General features: G+C 44.9%; 1 protein-coding gene across 5 annotated transcripts in view; it reads left to right on the top strand.

Moving 5' to 3' along the window:
• Positions 1–445: 445 nt before the first annotated feature.
• The window catches only part of PNPLA6 (patatin like phospholipase domain containing 6), a 79,384-nt gene continuing 59,110 nt past the window's right edge, over positions 446–20,719 (top strand). For 3 of the 5 annotated variants that reach the window (XM_033924406.1, XM_033924402.1, XM_033924405.1), the window contains exons 1-10: positions 446–577; positions 8,680–8,764; positions 13,274–13,342; positions 13,645–13,732; positions 14,107–14,189; positions 15,376–15,464; positions 15,569–15,709; positions 17,782–17,941; positions 18,355–18,435; positions 19,103–19,231. In XM_033924406.1, coding sequence (XP_033780297.1) covers positions 8,717–8,764; positions 13,274–13,342; positions 13,645–13,732; positions 14,107–14,189; positions 15,376–15,464; positions 15,569–15,709; positions 17,782–17,941; positions 18,355–18,435; positions 19,103–19,231 — 888 coding nt within the window. In that variant the 5' untranslated portion in view covers positions 446–577; positions 8,680–8,716. Of the gene's footprint in view, positions 578–2,004; positions 2,133–7,270; positions 7,416–8,679; positions 8,765–13,273; positions 13,343–13,644; positions 13,733–14,106; positions 14,190–15,375; positions 15,465–15,568; positions 15,710–17,781; positions 17,942–18,354; positions 18,436–19,102; positions 19,232–20,719 lie in introns of those variants that run through there. The other 2 variants (XM_033924404.1, XM_033924403.1) reach the window with 2 other exon arrangements.

The raw sequence follows: 20,719 nt of genomic DNA, 5'->3' as shown, positions 1-20,719 counted from the left end.
AGTGCAAGTGAATTCCAAGCCCTAAGTACCCTGAAAAACTCTCTAAGCCCCTCCTTGTACAGTTGTCTGTTAATTTGGATTGTTCTAGAGCGCTGCATATGCCTATCAGTTCTATAGAAATTTTAAATGGTAGTAGTAGTAAGAGTAGCAGTTTGTCAGGCAATTCCAAGCCTCGTTCGGGTGCTCCAATAGCTTTAGTTAGGGTGTTCCGGGCCTCTCTGTGACTGCTCACCTGCTTCTGAGGGCGAGTGAGTTCCAAGCCTCGTTCTGGCGCCCCAATAGCTTTTGTCAATGTGTTCCAGGCCTCATTCTGACTTCTCCCCGTGTGCAATTGACTTCCAAGCCTCGTTCCGGTGCTCCAATAGCTTTTGTCAGGGTTTCCAGGCCTTCTGTGACTGCTCACCTGCTTCCTGAGGGCGAGTGAGTTCCAAGCCTCGTTCTGGTGCTCCAACAGCTTTTGTCAGGGCGTTCCAGGCCTCACTCTGACTGTTCCCCTACTTCCTGCTGGTAGTTGATGGCTCCCCCTTGACAGCGTGATGACTGCAGGCAGCCACCCACTCAGAAGCGGCTTTTGGAAGTAAGAAAAACCAGGGGTGAAAATAAACTGACTTCTCTCTTGGGAAGCAGATTCTCCTGATCTCAGGCAGGAGAAAGGTGTGGGGTGATGTTAAATTCAGATTGGTTGTTGGGTTTTTTTTATTTTAATAACACAGGGACTCACTTTTAAAGGCAGTCTGTTATCTAACTGTCACTTCTTTTTCTTTTTCTAGTTTATTTCATATAATAGTGCCTTTTTACAGCATTGGGGCCTGGCCAGTTTGGTTTCAGGCCCGGCCACCCAGTAGCCACAGGCTGCTGGCTGCGGTTTGTACGCACTGCCTGCGGCTGACCCGGAAGCCTTTCCTCTGGTTCGCTTGCGTTTTACGTCAGATGGAAGGCTTCTGGGTCAGCCGCTGGCAGCAGAGACACATGATGGCAGATGAAGGCCAAATGGCCCATCCAGTCTGCCCATCCGCTGTCGGCAATGTGAAGAAATGGTACATGGTCTGGCGGTGGGTGGGAAGGAAGGGAGAGCGAGAATCTGCTGCACAGGCTGGGGGTGGGAAGGGAGGAAGAGAGAGAATCTATGTGGGGTGGGAGGAGAGAGAGGATTTGCTAAATGGGCTGAGGCGATGGGAAGGGAGGGAGAGGCTGCTGCACAGGCTGGGGGGATGGGAAGGGAGGGAAAGAGATGTATGCCCGCTTTGGGCTCAGGCCCACCAAAAAAGCTGGCTGTCTGGTTATGCCACTGCTAGAGGAAAAGTGAAACCATGACTAGTGTGTCTCAACCAGCAGTGGCAATGCAGTCTCGCCACTGACATGGACTTTGCGTCTGCCCTCGTCCCTCTCAACCCTGCCAATTGCTATACCTTCTGCATGATCTTGTGTCCACAGAACATGACTTTATCCCGTTTGCGAAAGCGGTACCATGCAGTTTTGACAGCTGAACTTTTATGGATTTGAACAGAGGGGAAAATGTTAGTTTTTAAACCACAGGCATGATCAAGATCTTTACAGCAGACATTTCTTCACGTTGGATATTCACAGACCATAAAGAGCTTATGCAAGAGGTCTTAAGACCGGTGAAACCTAAAATAAGACAATATTATTTATTTCTGTCCCGCCTTGGGTTGGATTATGCATACGGGAGACAGAACTTCAGTCTTCATCACAGATATAAAATTCATACAGAACTCCATAAAGAAAGAGAATTTACTTCTTAAGTCGTAGCCGCCTGACAAAAATCAGTTGTCAGTCTTTACAAAAGTAGTCCAATCTCGCGAGAACCTCTCCCCAACTGACAACAGTGCCACAAGCCAGCCCAGTGAGCAAAGTTTCAAGAGATGAAGGCGTGGCAATGCCAGACTCCTGTGCCACTGGGTGGAGGAATGCAGAGGTGGGTGGGTGGAGCCTGAAGATGAGGTTGTGGTGCTTCAGGTCTGGGGCAGAGATGGAAGACTGCCTTTGCCGTGTTTGTGAGTGCCCTACCGGACGGGACATCATCAGGGGAGGTGCTGCATCGTGCCTGAATGGTTAAAATGCCCCCCTCCCGGGGCATCACCCCTATCATACTGTGCAGCTGAGGGGGAGAGGTAAAGACGTATCCAGACTTCTAGCCCTGGCAGCAGGAGCTGGTTTCATGCACCAACATGCATGTCCTTCTGTTCCTGGAATAGTGCTTCTGTCTCTTTAATTTATGCCGTTTTCTGCATCTTTATTTCACTGTCAGCATGCACAGCGGGGAATTTGTGCAGTGACAGGGGTCCCTTCCCCAAAGAGCTTAGGAGATAAGGGAGGTGTGAGGGTACTATAAATTCCAAGTTTCAGCCCTGGCTACAACATGCACACATTTCTATCCCTGGAACAGTTCTTATATCTCTCTTTAATTTATCTGCTTTGTGCATGGCAGAGAATTTGTCCAGTGACAGGGGTGCCTGCACCAAAGAGCTTAGGAGCTAGGGCAGGGGCGAGGGTATATCCCAATTTCCAGCCCTGGTAGCAGCATGTACACATTTCTGGCTCTGGAACAGTGCTTATATCTCCTTAGTGTATCTGTTTTCTGTATCTTTATTTCTCTGTCACTGTGCACAGCAGGGAACTTGCCAAGTGACAGTGTGTCCCTGCCCCAAATAGCTTAGGAGATGGAGGAGGGGCAAAAACATCTCCCAATCTCCAGCCCTGGCAGCAAGAGCTTGTCATACATATACAGTATGTGTGGAACAGTGTTTATGCTCCTTTCTGCATGTTAATTTCTCTTAGTATGCTCGGTGTGTGCATTGGTGGGGGTCCCTTCTCCAAAGAACTTAAGGCTATTGGAGCATAGGAGGGGGGGTTGTTATATAACATTGTGAAAAGTCCCTGGAAGGGACTTTCTTTTATTTTTGCTATTTTGTTCTCACCCAAACCACCCTTATGAGGAACAGAGATAAATCAATAATGTATTTATTATTATGATATGTATTTTAAGGTAACGTGATACTACATTATGGACCCCCTGTTATGCAGTGGATCTAGGTATCTGTTAGGCAGTGGGCTCTTTTAGGTTTGTTTATTCACTTATATAATTCCATTTATCCCTAAACAGAGTGACTAAAAAGTGCTTCTCCACACTTTGGAAATTAAAAACCATCAAAAATATTTCGAGCCTCTATCTTTCAGACTATTGGTACAGTCACTGATCCTATCCACCTTAGACTACTGCAATATCATCTATGTGGGTTTTCCTAAAAAAAACGGGAGAAAATTAAGAATAGTGCAAAACACGGCCGTCCGACTAATATTCGGACTAAAGAAAAGGGATCACATTAGTCCCTACTACAAACTGCTACACTGGTTGCCAATTGAGGCAGGGATTTTATTCAAGTTCTCCTGCTTTTGCTATAAACTGGTGTGGGGAATGGCCCCAATTTATCTATTACCTCACTTCGACCTTCCCCCTCCCATAAGGACAACCAGAAATCGCAACCTCTTTGCTTACCCGAAGATCATAGGTTGCAAATACAGAACCTTTCTGGATAGAACTTTTAAGTTTCAAGCTGAAAACCTGGCTAGGCAACTTCATTGACAGAGCCAGGTTAACCTACGGCGCCTTTCGGAAAGAAATCAAGACCGCTCTGTTCAATAGATTTATACATTTACATTAGTGATTTTTACATTAGTGATTTTTATTCCGCTTGTACCTTGCGGTTCAAAGCGGATTACATAAGAAGAGAACTGGACATTTCCAGGATGGTACATGACAATAGAGAATACAGTTTGAGGATAGAGACTTAATAACAGAATGATAGTAAAGACTTAATAACATCGGAAGATGTTTTGGACGGCAGTGTTTTGGTTTCTTGGGGGATGGGGTGAGGGAGGTTAGGTAGATTGTATATATTTTTTGAACAGCAGTGTTTTGATTTCTTTACGGAATGTCTTGAGGTCTGATGTTGTGGTTAACAGTCTGGTGATGGAAGGTTCGAGTTTTGCAGCATGTGTTGCCAGGAGGCTATCATAAAGCTTTTTGCGGTGAGTACCCTTGAGTGGTGGGTATGTGAATGATGTCAGTGTTCTTCTTGTTCTGGTTGGAAGGTTACGGTTTAGGCGGTCATTTAGGTAGGTGGGTGCAGTACCGTTAATTACTTTGAAGAGTAGACAGTATAGTTTGAATTGAATTCTGGCTCGAATCGGTATTAATTTTGCAAAATAAGCAAAAAACATTGCAAACACAATATACAAGATCTACAACCTGATATCATCCCCCCTCCCCGTCCCCATCCCCAACACCCCAAAATCCTACCACCCCAATATCCCACAAGAACAAAGATCCATCCTCCAACAGTCAAATAGTATTACGGGTTTAACAGGTTACTACGAGCTTTATGAGTCAACGTAAGCCAAAAGGGTTCCCAAACTGAACAAAATACACGGCCCTTAGGTGTGTCCTAAGAGGTCAAGGACATACGCTCCATAGAAGCTTGACGAAGCATGAGAGTACGTCAAAGTGACACTGTTGGTGGGTCTGATACAATCCAGCAATGCAATATTGTTTTCTTTCCCAAAAGGAAGGTCCGGGCCAAAAAACCCCGGAAGCCCTTCGGGAACACCCGGGGGAGAGATTCCATCGTAAACAACAATTTCGGGCAGTTAACATAGCCATGGTGCCACATTGAGGCTATATGCTGCTGCAATTGTGACCAAAAGCTGTTCAATAGATTTATTTCCTAGCCAGGCAACGCCCCCCCCCTTTTTTTAAAGCTTTTCTCTTCATGCTGAAATTACGCTTCTTCACTAACGGTATTCTGTTCTTCACTCGACTGTTTAGTGTCTTCCTCACCATTTGTATTCTGTAATTCGCTGACCATCCAGCCCCTTCGATGTAACATGTTAAGATTATACTGTAACCTATTTGTACCCTGTAATCACTGACTACTCAGTGACATCTTACCTATTCTTACCCTGTAATTCGCTGATTGTACAGCTCTCTTTACTGTAAACCGCCTAGAAGTCGCAAGATTATGGCGGTATAGAAAAAATAAAGTTATTATTATTATTATTAAAAACAAACATCCACAATCAATGAAATACATAACAACAGTTGACACAAAACAAAATAACAGATAAAAACCGAAAGTCAACTGCTAACTTTACATCACAAGGGAAAGGATCTGTGAGTTCAAGTTTATTAAGATTTTGATTTACACGCAATATCAAATATTTTCAATGCGTATTACAAAAATTAAAATTTGGGGAAATAAATAAATTATTTAAACAATAGACATAAAAACATATCCATAGACAGTAAAGAGTACATAAGGACTACTGGGATAAAATTACATTTGTTTAAATTTAAAAAAAAAAACAAAAAACAATTTAGGGAGGAACAACATCAGGAAAGGTATAGATAGGGGAAGAAAGGGAAAAAAAGAAAAGATTATCTAATTTAAGAATCAAATGCATCTTTATAAAGGTAACTTTTTCAGTTCTTTTTAAATTTTTCTAGAGAGGTTTCAGCGCGTAGAAAGATAGGAAGTTTGTTCCAGAGCTGAGGTCCAAAAATAGAAAAAGTTGTATTTCTTCTAGTGCCTATTATTTTTAGCGTTGGAATGGTTATTAAATATTGTTCTGCTGATCGAAGAGATCTGGCAGGGGAATAGGGTATTAAGTACCGATATAAGAATATTGGGTATTAGTTTTCTGAATTTTAAATGTAAGCAGCGCAATTTTGTATGTTATTCTATGTGAAATCGGTAGCCAGTGTGCATTTCGCAGAAGAGGTGTAATATGATCATATTTTTTGGAATGAGTAATAATCTTTATTGAAGTATTTTGTATAATTTGTAATCTTATTTCTTTCTGTGTTATGCCTTGATATAATGTATTGCAATAATCAAGCCTGGAAATAATCAGAGAGTGAATTAAGATATTTAGAGCTTTAGGTTCTAAAAATTTGACTAGCGATCTAATGAGACGAAGTTTATAAAAACAATTCTTAACTACAGAGCTAATTTGATCATGATAGGATAGCTCATGATCTAATAATATTCCCAATATTTTAGTTGTCGTTACTTTTTGTAATGGAAAACTGTCCAAAAGAATTTTTGCTTCAAATGTAATTTCTTTTTTCCATGGCAGGAGCATTATTGAAGATTTAGATGGGTTAAAGGATAGCATATTTTCTTTTAACCATTGTGTGAGTTGTGATCTAAATTAGAAAAGCTATTAATTACAGAGTTCAACAATTAGCCTGGCAAGCTGGATGACCGATTCAGTTGGGGATTATGAATTAAGTTGTTAACCCATCAGGAAAGGGATGGAAAACAAAGATGAAAATGTTATAATGCCCTTGTATCACTCTATGGTACGGCCGCACCTCGAATACTGTGTGCAGTTCTGGTCAATGCATTTCAAAAAAGACATACTGTAGCAGAATTAGAAAAGGTATAGAGAAGGGCGACAAAAATGATAAAAGGGATGGGACGACTTCCCTATGAGGAGAGGCTAAAGCGGCTACGGCTCTTCAGCTTGGAGATGAGGAGACGGCTCAGGGGTGACATGATAGAGGTCTATAGAATAATGAGTGGAGTGGAAAGGGTAGATGTGTGAATCACTCGTTCACTCTTTCCAAAAATGCTAGGACTAGGGGACATGTGATGAAGCTACTAAGTAGTAGATTTAAAACAAACCAGAGAAAATATTTCTTCACAAAATGTGTAATTAAACTCTAGAATTCATTGCCAGAGAATGTGGTGAAATCAGTTAGCATAGCAGGGTTTAAAAAAAAAAAAAGGTTTGGATCATTTCCTAAAAGAGAAGTCCATAGGCCATTTTGAAATGGCTCAGGGAAATCCACGTTTTATTCCCAGGATAAGCAGCAGAAAATCTGTTTTACCACTTGGGATCTAGCTAGGTGCTTGGGACCTGGGTTGGCCACTGTTGGAAACAGGATACTGGGCTCAATGGTCTTTCGGTCTGTCTCAATATGTCAGTTCTTATGTTAGGATACCTCATATGTGTTTGTACTGTAGCAATGAGCTCCCTCTCTGTTCCTCCCTCCTCCCGCCCATTCATCCTGGATTTGGCTGCCCTTTCCCTGTCAGTCACCTTGGGCTCCTTTCCCAGTTGCAGGCCTTGGGGGTAAGAGGGAAGAATAAATAGCCTTTGCCAGGCAGAGGCAGTTCCCACCAGGGATCAAAAGAGTCAATTGGATGTTTGCACTGCGGCAAAAGAATCTCCCAGTCGTGCTTCCAAGAAGCCTTTTTAGTTCTGCTTCTGTGTTTGTCGCTTCTCGGATGTGGTCAGATTTCAGGACCCGCTCTAGTAATGGCATCTGTAATGAAGAGGAACAGGGCTTCCCGCAGCTCAAAATCTGCTTTATGAGACTGAGATATGAGGTAGGAGCTGGGGACTCGCGCATGCGCACTCCTGCTTGGCCACGGACCTACAGAACGTGGAACAGGGAATACAGAACACGATAGTTGGAGTGCGCATGCGCGGCTAGCATTTTATTATATAGGATAAGAATAGCCTTACTACAAGTACCTGGTAAAAACCCAGATGGTAGCAACATTCCATGCGACTGATCCAGGGCAAGCAGTGACTCTCCCCCTTGCCTGTCTCAATAGCAGACTGTGGACTTTTCCTCCAGGAACTTGTCCAAAACATTTTTTTAAACACAGCTGTGCTAACTGTTGTTACCACATTCTCTTGCAACAAGTTCCACAGCTTAACTATTCACTGAGTAAAATAATATTTCCTCCTGTTCTTTTTAAAAGTACAGGTACACGTTCCATGACCCTTTGCTCTTCCTGTTTTCGGCCTCTCTAGGGCTATTTGTTGTGTTAGCTGGAGTTTGACAAATATCAGAAGTCACTTGAAGAATGATGCAAAGCAGGGGGAGGGAGTGAAGACCAGTAATGAGGATGTTGAAGTGGAGGGTGGAAGACGATCTTTCTGTTCTGTCTCCTGCGCTTGGTGCTAATCCCCATCTCTGTTACTGACTCATTGTGGGACCTCAGGTTAAATCGCCGTTTTATCTCCTATGTCAGGGTTGTAATCGCCATTAGAGCATGACACGGGGATAAAGTTTGTCCCTGTCCCCGCAAGCTCCATCTCCATGCCCGTGGGCTCCATCCCTGCCCTGTCCCTGTGAGCTCTGTCCCCGTCTCTTCCTGTGCTTAGTTGGGAGTCTGTACGGCCTCGGCACCCTGAGGTTGTGGGTTCGAATCCTGCACTGCTCCTTGTGACCCTGGGCAAGTCACTTAATCTCCCCATTGCTCCGGGTACATTAGATAAATTGTGAGCCCACCGGGACAGACCAGGAAAAAATGTTTGAGTACCTGAATAATTTGTAATCCGCATAGAATTGTAGGATATGCGGCAAATAAATTATTATTAAAGAAAGAAAGAACTTGAGATTTGATGGTGATACTTCTGACGTCTTGACTTTCCATGCTACAGAAGTGAGCATACAGCCGCTGAGTTGCAGGGAGATAAAATGACTCAGTTCAGAATTGCTCAAGGAAATTGTGGCAGAGTTTATCTTGATCTAGGCTCTCTTAGTTCCCGCTTTCGTTACTGTCATCACCAGGGGTTGTTTCCCCTCTGGAGTCCTTCTGGTCCGACAGCTGGTTTTTAAGTTTTATTTTGTTTCCCCAGAATGCAGTGAGATGTTTTCAGAGAAGAAACGACAGGCATGGGACAGACTGAGTCGGGGGAAGAGGAGAAACAGCCCCAGCCACAGGTAACACTGCGTCTACAAGATTAATGCTGCTGACCAGTCTCTGGGCATCTCTAGAAATATATAGACCGCATATGACCTACACGGTTTACATAAGAAATGTACATAAAATTTGACAATACAACATAATTGTTATTAAAACAGATCCCACATATCATAAAATAACATCAAAAGGCATAAATTATCACCACTCCCGCGGAATCTGTCTCGGTCCCCATCCCGTGCCCGCGTGAGTTCTGTCCCTGCCTCATCCTTGCAAGCTTGTGCAGATGAGGACAAAAGCTTGCAGGGATGGGACAGGGACACAACGTGCGGGGTGTTCTGAATACAATTGCGCAAGAGCTGGCATTAGCGGCCAAAGCGCGCCTGCTGCGTGATCCAGGCAGGAGACATCTTTGGCTGCAGGACTTGGCATCCCCGCCATCCATAAAAGCAGAGGGGGGGGGGGGGGGCGATGGTGAGGGGACCCAGGCTATGCCACTGCTCCCTACTCTCCACGGTGCTCCTGTTCCAGGTTGACCCTGGGAGCGGAAGCCTGGTCTACCGGATGTTTTTATTTGCCTTAGCTGACGATGCCTCATGCATTTATTTCCCTCTTGTTGGCATAGCCTTTGGGTTTGAATCAATTCTGGTTGTCTCTTGGAACACGTTTTCACCTTCCAGACCTTCCAGCAGCTTTGCTAATGCTTACAGACTGGCTGGCATGATAATCGTAGATCCAGAGCAGCGGTTCTCAAACGGTGTGTCGCGAAAACTGGGCCAGCACTGTTTTGTTTTTTTTATAACTCCAACCCCTTGGGTCCATCGCTTCTTCCTTGGTCCTCTCTCGGCCCCCTTCCTCTCGCCCCCCCCCCCCAGATTTCAAATTCCTCTTCTTTACAGGCAGGAACAGTGGCAGCACTATCTTGCTGCCTGAACCGACCAGGAGCCTTTCCTGAGCTAAGGTCCTGTTCCTCTGACACAACTTCCCGCTGGAGAGGAAAGGGGGCAGGGAGATGCTGATCATAGAGATGTAAAGAAAAGAAAGGAGGTGGGGGGAACAGATCTAGGTGGAGAAAGAGAGAGGAGATGCTGGGCTACAAGGGTGCAAGAGGGAAGATACTGAGCATGGTGAAGCTATGTGGGAGAGGCCATGGAGGTTGCCAAGGAAATAAATAAGAAGAGAATATTGAATACAGAGGGTAGAAGTATAGTAACGGGTGGGTGAAAGAGAAGGGAATAGAAAGCAAGGGAAAAAGTGAGATAGGAGAGTTAGAGGAGGAGAGGAGGACATGGAAATTGAAATATAAACGGAGGATTGAAGAGAGAGAGGGGGCAAAATCTATGTGGACAGACAGAAGAGAGAGAGAACATATGTCAGAAAGGGATGTAATGAAAGTGGAAAAAGTACACATGGAAAGACAGGAAAGAAGAAAAAGAAATTGGGACCAACTTAGATGGAAAAATAAAATGCCTAGAAAACTAACACAGGCTTTCACAAAGCTGCGGTAGAGGTTTTTACCAGGGGCCAGTGAGGTACCGAAAATGCTGACACTCGTAGAATTCCTGTGAGCGTCAGAGCATTTACCTCACCGGTACCTTTCCAAAAGGAGCCCTAAGGTTAAAAAAAAAAAAAAAGTTTTATTTTGAATTTATTAGGTGGAATGTATTAGAAATGGTAAATGTGCATCATGTAGATAAGACTAGCCTTACTGGGTCCATCAAGCCCAGTAACCCATCCTCATGGTGGTCAATCCAGGCCACTAGTACCTGGCAAAAACCCAAAGAGTAGCAACATTCTAGAGTCTCAAAGAGTAAGCGAGATTACGGAACCTCAAAGAGTAAGCGAGATTCCGGAACCCCAAAGAGTAGCAACATTCTAGAGTCTCAAAGAGTAAGCGAGATTACGGAACCCCAAAGAATAGCAACATTCTAGAGTCTTAAAGAGTAAGCGAGATTCCGGAACCCCAAAGAGTAGCAACATTCTAGAGTCTCAAAGAGTAAGCGAGATTACGGAACCCCAAAGAGTAGCAACATTCTAGAGTCTCAAAGAGTAAGCGAGATTACGGAACCCCAAAGAATAGCAACATTCTAGAGTCTCAAAGAGTAAGTGAGATTGCGGAACCCCAAAGAGTAGCAACATTCTAGAGTCTCAAAGAGTAAGCGAGATTGCGGAACCCCAAAGAGTAGCAACATTTTAGAGTCTCAAAGAGTAAGCGAGATTCCGGAACCCCAAAGAGTAGCAACATTTTAGAGTCTCAAAGAGTAAGCGAGATTCCGGAACCCCAAAGAATAGCAGCATTCTAGAGTCTCAAAGAGTAAGCGAGATTCCGGAACCCCAAAGAGTAGCAACATTCTAGAGTCTCAAAGAGTAAGCGAGATTCCGGAACCCCCAAGAGTAGCAGCATTCTAGAGTCTCAAAGAGTAAGCGAGATTCCGGAACCCCAAAGAGTAGCAACATTCTAGAGTCTCAAAGAGTAAGCGAGATTGCGGAACCCCAAAGAGTAGCAACATTCTAGAGTCTCAAAGAGTAAGCGAGATTACGGAACCCCAAAGAATAGCAACATTCTAGAGTCTCAAAGAGTAAGCGAGATTGCGGAACCCCAAAGAGTAGCAACATTCTAGAGTCTCAAAGAGTAAGCGAGATTGCGGAACCCCAAAGAGTAGCAACATTCTAGAGTCTCAAAGAGTAAGCGAGATTACGGAACCCCAAAGAGTAGCAACATTCTAGAGTCTCAAAGAGTAAGCGAGATTCCGGAACCCCAAAGAGTAGCAACATTTTAGAGTCTCAAAGAGTAAGCGAGATTCCGGAACCCCAAAGAATAGCAGCATTCTAGAGTCTCAAAGAGTAAGCGAGATTCCGGAACCCCAAAGAGTAGCAACATTCTAGAGTCTCAAAGAGTAAGCGAGATTCCGGAACCCCAAAGAATAGCAGCATTCTAGAGTCTCAAAGAGTAAGCGAGATTCCGGAACCCCAAAGAGTAGCAACATTCTAGAGTCTCAAAGAGTAAGCGAGATTCCGGAACCCCCAAGAGTAGCAGCATTCTAGAGTCTCAAAGAGTAAGCGAGATTCCGGAACCCCAAAGAGTAGCAACATTCTAGAGTCTCAAAGAGTAAGCGAGATTGCGGAACCCCAAAGAGTAGCAACATTCTAGAGTCTCAAAGAGTAAGCGAGATTACGGAACCCCAAAGAATAGCAACATTCTAGAGTCTCAAAGAGTAAGCGAGATTGCGGAACCCCAAAGAGTAGCAACATTCTAGAGTCTCAAAGAGTAAGCGAGATTGCGGAACCCCAAAGAGTAGCAACATTCTAGAGTCTCAAAGAGTAAGCGAGATTACGGAACCCCAAAGAATAGCAACATTCTAGAGTCTCAAAGAGTAAGCGAGATTGCGGAACCCCAAAGAGTAGCAACATTCTAGAGTCTCAAAGAGTAAGCGAGATTGCGGAACCCCAAAGAGTAGCAACATTCTAGAGTCTCAAAGAGTATGCGAGATTGCGGAACCCCAAAGAGTAGCAACATTCTAGAGTCTCAAAGAGTAAGCGAGATTGCGGAACCCCAAAGAGTAGCAACATTCTAGAGTCTCAAAGAGTAAGTGAGATTCCGGAACCCCAAAGAGTAGCAACATTCTAGAGTCTCAAAGAGTAAGCGAGATTCCGGAACCCCAAAGAGTAGCAACATTGTATGCTACCGATCCAGAGCAAGCAGCGACTTCCCCCACATCTTGGATGTCTTTGTATTTTGTTCAGTACCAAAGGAAATGGATTTCTGTTTTTAATTTCACCCTCATTGTGGTATATGTTTAGTTCAGCTTCTCGAGGTTCCCAGTTCAATGTTTCTCTTTGCTATTTGGAATCCCCTGTTCTGTATTTGGAGAAGGTCTTTCTCTGTGTTATGACTGATTGAGGTGTGGTATCCCATTTGAATCTCTATTGAGATCTACAGCAGTCCCGCTTATTCTCTTTTACCAGGAGTAGGTGTATTGGTGTTCTAGGGCCCTATTGTATATTTGTAGTGCTGCCTATTCTTTGGTAGATTTCATGTTTGAATCATAGGAATTAGTGCTAATTCATTTTGCTACATCTTCAGTATGCTGAGCTAGGAGTTTTTTCAGGGTTTTTATTATTTCACGCCCTATTAGTGGAGGGATTTATGTTGATATTATTGGTGGTCTTTACTCAAAAGTCATGAGAATCAGATTTTTTTTTTTTTGGTATAGTAACTTCCACAGAGAAAAGGTGATTTCTGATCTGCATCCATTTTTTTGGTTGGGGGGGTGATATAATGTTTTTGCGGATGTGGAGAATGTTTACATTTGATTCATAAAAATAACCACACTGTATCAGACCAAAGGTCAGTGAGGTTTTTCTAGGTGATGTGTCACATATGTGACCATCGTCCACCAGGTGTGTCCTGACTGAAAAAAGGTTGAGAACCACTGAAGCAGCGCTTTGAACTCTGAGCGGATGCTGAAATGAGTGGAACAAATTTTGGGCATGCAGTTCTCTTATTTCCTTGCACTCTTTCCTGACAGGAAACGTTTTTAACTGCGATTCTGCAGACCATCGGACTCTTTGTCGAAGACCCGCTCCAAATCGGCGTGGTGAGTGGAGACAGGAAATATGGATATGCGCGTGTGCATGCGTGTATGTTCGCGTGTGTGGGTGCACTTGTGACTCTCTAGGTGAAGTCTTTGTGTGCGTGCCTGTGCGCTTTCTGTTTTCTCCGGGTAACGTTTGCGTGTGTGTGTGTCTGCTCTGTAACTCTTGGAGGGTTACACCTGTTCTCCCGCATGTGGTGCCAGTGGGCATCTCTACTCTCTAAGTTCCTATTCCGAATGTTGTTGGTTTTTTTTTGGGTTTTTTTTTTAACTTTCTCTGAATTAATGTTTTTTTGTTTTTCCAGATGTTTGCCGTGATGATTGGGGTCGGGCTTGCCTTATTCATCGTAACTGCATTAATTCTGATTTTTGTCAGGCGGCTACGGCTTAGAAGTAAGTTCTCTTTCTTTATGGAGTTCTGTATGAATGTCATATCTGTGCATGAAGACTGAAGTTCTGCCTCCCGTATGCATAGTTCAAACCAAGACGGGACAGCAATAAATAAAATTGTCTTATTTTAGGCTTCACCGGTCTTAAGACCTCTTGCATAAGCTCTTTCTTGGTCTGTGAAAAGCCAAAGTGAAGAAATGTTTTCTGATGCTACGTGGTAGTCCTTCCCCTCTCGAGTCTCATCTCGCCTTCTCTTGATCCTGTACCATTGTATCTATAGCTATAAACACGTCTGCCCACACACAAGTCTGCTGTAAAGACTTCGGACTTGCTTGTGGTTTAAAAACTAACGTTTCCCCCCTCCGTTCATTCCATAGAGGTTCAGCTGCTGGAAACTCCACGGTACCGCTTTCGCAAACGGGATAAAGTCATGTTCTATGGACGCAAGATCATGCGGAAGGTACAGCGACCAGCGGGGCTGGGGAGGGAAGAGGGCAGAAGCAAAGTCCATGTCGGTGGCGAGGCTGGCTGAGACACGCCAGTCATGGTTTCGCTCTTGCTGTAGCGCCATCGGCTACATGCTGTAGCATTGTCTGAGACAAGGGGATTAGCGAGGTGGAACCGAGATCTCTGTTCTTGGCTCTGTGCTCTAACAGCCATCCTCTTGCACTGTGTAGCCATACATGGCGCCTTTTCTATTTGAGCAGTGCTGAGTTCGATTGGCTTGAGTCGGTGGCGTGGTCCTCCAAGGGCGCCGTCTGAGTGAGGGCGCAGACATCTGTCGTCCTCTCCACTTCCCTCTGCCACGCATGTGCGCCGCTTCCCTTCCCCCGTGCCTCTGTAACTTTCCTGGCGCGGGCAGCAAACCCCCAGCTGCGCTCACGCCAGCGTCGGCTCTTTCTCTGATGCCACTTCCTGGACCTGTGCCTAGAAAGTGACGTTGGAGGAAGAGCCGAGGATGGCGTGACAGCAGCTTGGGGGAAGGGGGGTTTTCTGCTCGCGCCAGGAACGTTACAGAGGTACGGGGGAAGGGATGCGGCAGGAGGGGGCAGGAAAGGAGCCTGTGGCGGAGAAGAGGGCGGGGGAGAGGTACCTCTCACCTTTGCTATGCCACTGGCTTGAGTACAAGATTCAGCTTCCTGGACTGTGTAGCTATCACTTAAGAAAAGAGGTGGGAATGAGCCTTTATATCACTGGACGCCCACAGAATGCAAGCCATTAGATTAAAAAACGGGGGAGGGCGGGGTGCTGCTCTGTTTCCTCTCTTGACCTCTTTCATGTCAGCTCTCTGATAACTGTGAGGCTGTGGGAGGCGATGGAGATGCCACCAGAGCAAAAAGTTTCTTGCCATCCATCCCCCAGAGTCTGTCGTCCATGCACCAGCTGGGAATGACACAAAGTCTCTGGGGATTTCACCTTGCTGTTGTGTGAATATCCATCTGCAGGTTATTCCATTTGCAAAATTCTCTGCATATCCTGGACTTAAAATTGTACGTTTTCACTATGTTTGGAGTGGTTTTTGTCCCTTGCGTAAGAGTTGGCACCTGATTTGTTTAAAACGAAACGTTTCAGCCTTCGCCACTCACAGCGGTGCTTTCCGTGACGCCTTTAAGCTGACTATTAATGCTTCCCCCCTCCCATCACAGGTCTCTCAGTCCACTTCCTCACTTGTGGACACTACAGCCACCAGGTCCAGGATGAAGAGAAAACAGAAGATGTTGAGTATCGCCAAAAAGTAAGTGACCGGCCTTGTTTATTTCCCCCCACACTGCCCTGGCTCCAGGTAATTCTCTGCCGCCCTGTAATTGCTGCGAGTGAAATTGCATTTCTGGTTTGCAGGATCCTGCGGATTAAGAAGGAAGTGCCCACTCTGCAGCAGAAGGAGCCCCCTCCGTCCGTGCTGGAAGCCGACCTCACTGAGTTTGATGTCGCTAACTCCCACCTGCCCTCTGAGGTTCTCTACATGCTTAAAAATGTGAGGTCAGTGCTTCCCCTCCCCGTTTGTGAAGGATCCTACAAACCGGGGTTGGATTATTTAGGTATACACACAGTGCCTTTTGTGAATTAATGAATTGACAGTACATGTGGCTGATCTATATATGACACAGTGGCGAGCCAAGTTTGTACAGCAGCTTCCTGGTAACGTAACCACATTGACCTGTTTCAAAAGCGGGATATCAAGATTTTAAGAAACATAAGCATGGAAGGATCAAAGGATAACGAGGTTGCTGCCTGAAATAAGACCCAAAGGCAAAGAGGAAAGACATCCTGGTTCATTTTTGGTGCAGTTCCCCTCCCTACCCCAAGGGAGCAGTGTAGGCTCTGATAAATCTCTGAGGCAGCCATGCTAAGCTACCAATAGATTCCACAGAAAAAGCAGAACCAAACCAAAGCAAATTATAATAACTCCATTTAAAAAAATTAAAAATTGAAGGGCATTAATAACTGCCCCAGCTGTGTTTCGGCTCATGCCTGCTTTCAGGAGTGTAAAATGTCAGAAATATCTTTTCATTTGAACCAATCAGCTTGTGCGTGGAATAAATCCAATAACATTTGCTTGATATTCCACAAGTACCTGTGTGACATTTGAGTGTTGCTCACGCTTTGAATTCCTGGGTTTTAAGAAGCTGCTGGATTTATTCCACACACAAACTTGTTCAATTGAAAAGATCACTCCAACATTTTATGCCCCTGAAGCAGGTTTGAGCCAAAACATGGCCACATCAGCGTTTAATATTTTAATATCCTTCATTTTTTAATATTTTATTTTATGATATTAACCCCCCACCCCCCTCTTTTTGCAAAACTGTAGTGCAGTTTTTAGCGCCAGCCATGGCGGTGACAGCTCCGACGCTCATAGGAATTCTATGAGTGTTGGAGCTGTTACTGCCACAGCCGGAGCTAAAAACCGCACTGCAGTTTTTTGTAAAAGGGGAAATGAGGTTGTTTTCATTTGGTTGGTGTTTTTTTCTTGCAGTCTTTGACACCCTTTCTCTCTCTATCCATCCTGAGGAAACAGCTGGATTTCTTTTAAAATACATACATTTCTAATAAATTGTTGAAAATACCTCTGTGTAGTAATGCAGATGTTAAAATCAGATTTTTTTTTTTTTTTAAATCTTTATTTATAATTTTCAAACATTTGACAACAATATCGGTCAAAAAGAAAAAATACAGTGAACTGAAACAGTTTCATCGTAAAGGGTCAAAAACACATGATCCCTACTTTTAGGATAATATCAATTTATCAAAGTATGGTTAGTCCACAATTACAGAGAATGGAGCTAAAAGAATTGATTGAGAAACATCATAAAGGTAACTAAAGAGAAAAGGAAAATAAAGATCCGGCTTGATAGTCCCAGAACCATTTATCAAAATCAAATTTAAATGAGAGATTAAAAGGAGCTGTGTACTAAAAGGAGGGAGGGAATCACATGGTAGACTTTCTTATCGGTGTCAGGTCAAAAGTGCGCCGGGACAAAGGCGCGCCCAGACAATTGAGCGCAGCGCGAAGGTGCGCGCCGCTCAAAATTACTGTTTTTAGGCCTCCGACAGGGGGGCGTGGGGGGAACCCCCCCACTTTACTTAATAGACATCGCGCCGCGTTGTGGGGGCGTTGTGGGGGGCTTGGGGGGGTTGTAACCCCCCACATTTTACTGAAAACTTCACTTTTTCCCTGTTTTTAGGGAAAAAGTTAAGTTTACAGTAAAATGTGGAGGGTTACAACCCCCCAAACCCCCCATAACGCCGGCGCGATGTCTATTAAGTAAAGTGGGGGGGTTCCCCAACAAAACCCCCCATTGGAGCCCCTAAAAACAGTAATTTTGAGCGGTGCACGCCTCCGCGCTGCGCTCAATTGTCCGGGCGCGCCTTTGTCTATGAACCTTCTTATTGCTTGGTTTTTTTCCGATTGGGCTGTGTTAATGAATGTTATGTTTTCTGTTTTGTGCATTTTCTAAAAATAATAAAAAAAAAAAAAAAGGAGGGAGGGACAGTTGAGTGCCTGATTCTCTATTAAGTGATAATTTTATTTATTCCCTCTCCCCATCTAGGGTCCTGGGACACTTCGAGAAGCCGCTGTTCCTGGAGCTTTGCAAGCATATGGTGTTCCAGCAGTTCCATCAGGGGGAGTACGTCTTCCGCCCCGGTCAGCCCGATACAAGCATCTATGTGGTGCAGGAGGGCAAGCTGGAACTATGCCTGACCGAGCAGGTGAGAGGGGATGGAGTGGGTGGGGAAGGGAGCTGTACCTGAACCGGCAGGCTAAAGGGGTGGGGGAGGGGAAGCTCTACATCAGGGGGTATCCAAATGGTCGATCGCGATCGACCAGTAGATCGCAAGGGCAACGCGAGTTGATCGCGTTGCCTTTGCGATTTTTTTTCTCCCTGCTGCTTCCCCAAGCCAGGCCTGGTGCGTACAAGCGCCGGACTTACAAAACTTCACCTCCGACGTCAATCGCTGCCTGGCGTTCTGAGATTCTACCTGCATATCCCTCTCCTCCTCTCCTTTCTGTATATCTCTTTCCCTCCTATTTCTCCCTCCTCCCACCCCTTTTGTCTCCCTGCCCCTTCTGCCTGTCTTTCTCCATTCTCACTCTCTCTCCACCTTCTCACTCTGTCTTTTAGGATGGGAAGGAATCGGTAGTGAAGGAAGTGTTTCCCGGGGACAGCGTTCACAGTCTGCTCAGTATCCTGGATGTAATCACGGTAAGAGAAGAGCACCTGCATGCTCTGTGGAGCTGTTCACTTTTCTGTATTCCCCTAAAACAGAAAAGTCAGACTGACCTGCTTCTCTTTTTTTTTTTTTTTTTCATTGCTTCTTGCTGAAATTGTGCGTCACAGAACAGAGTTGGTTCTGTTACCTTATTGTCCAGTGTTAATTAAATTTTTAGACTTGTAGCAGGGGGAGAGTGTGGTGCTGTGGTTAAAGCTACAGCCTCGGCACCCTGAGGTTGGGGGTTCAAACCCACGCTGCTCCTTGTGACACTGGGCAAGTCACTTAATCCCCCCATTGCCCCAGGTACAGGGAAAAAAGCTTGAGTACCTGAATAAATTCATGTAAACCATTCTGAGCTCCCCTGGGAGAACGGGATAGAAAATTGAATAAAAAATAGTGTGAAAAGTTTCAGCCTCTGATAACCAGAGCTGGTATTGTGACATCATAATGCCTCATTCCACCAATAAGAGCCAACCTCATCAGTGATGTCACAATGGCTTGATTTTTACTACAGTGGAATAAATAAATATCACGTTTCCTGAGGTTCGGGTCCCTGTCCTGGGTATATTTGGGAAGACCACACAGATAGGCAAGACGCAACAGCTGAGACCCTTTACCCCCTTGCTATATTTTATAACTGTTTCGGTCTCACCACAGGGACACCAGAGACCATATCGGACAGTGACGGCCCGTGCCGCAGAGGAATCAACCATCCTGTGCTTACCGGTAGAAGCTTTTTCGGCAGTATTTGAGAAATACCCAGAAAGCCTTGTTCGCGTGGTGCAGGTGAGAGCATACGTGAGTGTGTGTGGGGGGGGGGGCTTGGCTATTCTTATACTCAGCAGGTGTCGCAGTTAAATGTGCTGGGGACCAGGGCAGAAATTTATTAGGGGGCCCCAAAGCTCACCTCAGCGGACTGTATCTGGTTTTACGTAGGCACAGTGGAGCCCCCTATACCATAGGGGCACAGGGCAGTTACCTTGTTTATACTCTCCCTGAAGCCAACTCTGTTGAGTAATGTCATGTCACGCTGATTCACTGTGTTACCTCGTTGAGGTGATGGTGAGGTACTGGTAGCACCAATGCTAAGAGCTACCATTTTCTTTAGCATCCCTCCAGACCTGCACAGATGGTTGGGTTTACGCTCCTATGCCAGCAGGTGGAGACAGAGAACACACTGAATTCTATCAGCAGTACTGTACAAGTGGACTGTGCAGTCCCTCTCGGTCTCCAGCAGGTGGAGGTGGTAAATCTGTGCAGTCCCGTTAGGCCTTTGGGTTGTGGCTGTTGGAAGGAACAGGGGTATCCTTTCTCTGGCCCTGTTCTTGTCCGGACAGAGGTTGGGTCCTGCGAGGGACCTTTTTTGTCCTTGGGGGGTGTCGCACTCAGGCGGCCGAGTCCCTTACTTCCTTTCCCCCACCTCCCTCTCCATGTTAGTTGTGCCTCAGCTGTACACCTTCCCTGAGGGCACTGACTACAGCTTAGAGAGCAAGTGGGGTCTGCTTCTTTAAGAAAAAAAAACCCATGCTGGCAGAGCCATTCCCACTCTGAAGGGAAGCCTTTCATTCATATTTTTCTTGCCATAGCTGACTGGATTTTGTCAGGCCTGCCTAGCGTTTTTCACAATGAGCACTTCTTGGCCGAAGAAGTGCTCAGTGTACTCTCCCCGAGGCCTCAACGATGCTGGCGTGTGTACTTTATGCTCACGGCCACACAAAAGGAAATCCTTGTTGGGGCTGGCTTCATGAGCTGGCAAGAGAGATTTCCTGGCAGCCGTGAAGGCAGAGTTGTCCTTAATCGGTATCAGAAATTACCCTTAAGGAGACCTGTCTATCAAAGAATATATGGGCTCTATCTCAAGTAACCTTACAGGGTGAAATTATGTCGTTAAATAACCTGAAATGTATCCTGGACCCCCCTGAATTTGAATTACAAAATTGGCAATTGATTTTAGAATCCTTCATCTCCCTAAGACCGATGGGTAGAGATATTTCTCCTAACTCACCAAATTTTATTAAGTTCACACAGTCTCTCTTAATAGAGAAAAAAAGAGCTTCTAAATTATATAAAATAATGCATGAATTGGGGAGGCAAGAGGTAATTTCCTTTGATGAACTTTGGGGGGAAGAATTAAACTTAATTCCAGATGAAACTAATTGGAACTCTTTCTGGTCTTTATCAGAACGTCCCACCATGTCAGCCTCAATTTATCAATCAACCTTTTTTATTCTGCTTAGGGCTTATTGGACCTTAATAAAATCGCTAAATTTAAAC

This window comes from Geotrypetes seraphini, chromosome 16 (genome assembly GCF_902459505.1).
Source record: "Geotrypetes seraphini chromosome 16, aGeoSer1.1, whole genome shotgun sequence".
In the NCBI taxonomy this organism is placed as follows: Eukaryota; Metazoa; Chordata; class Amphibia; order Gymnophiona; family Dermophiidae; genus Geotrypetes; species Geotrypetes seraphini.
This window is presented reverse-complemented; position numbering and strand designations above follow the sequence as displayed.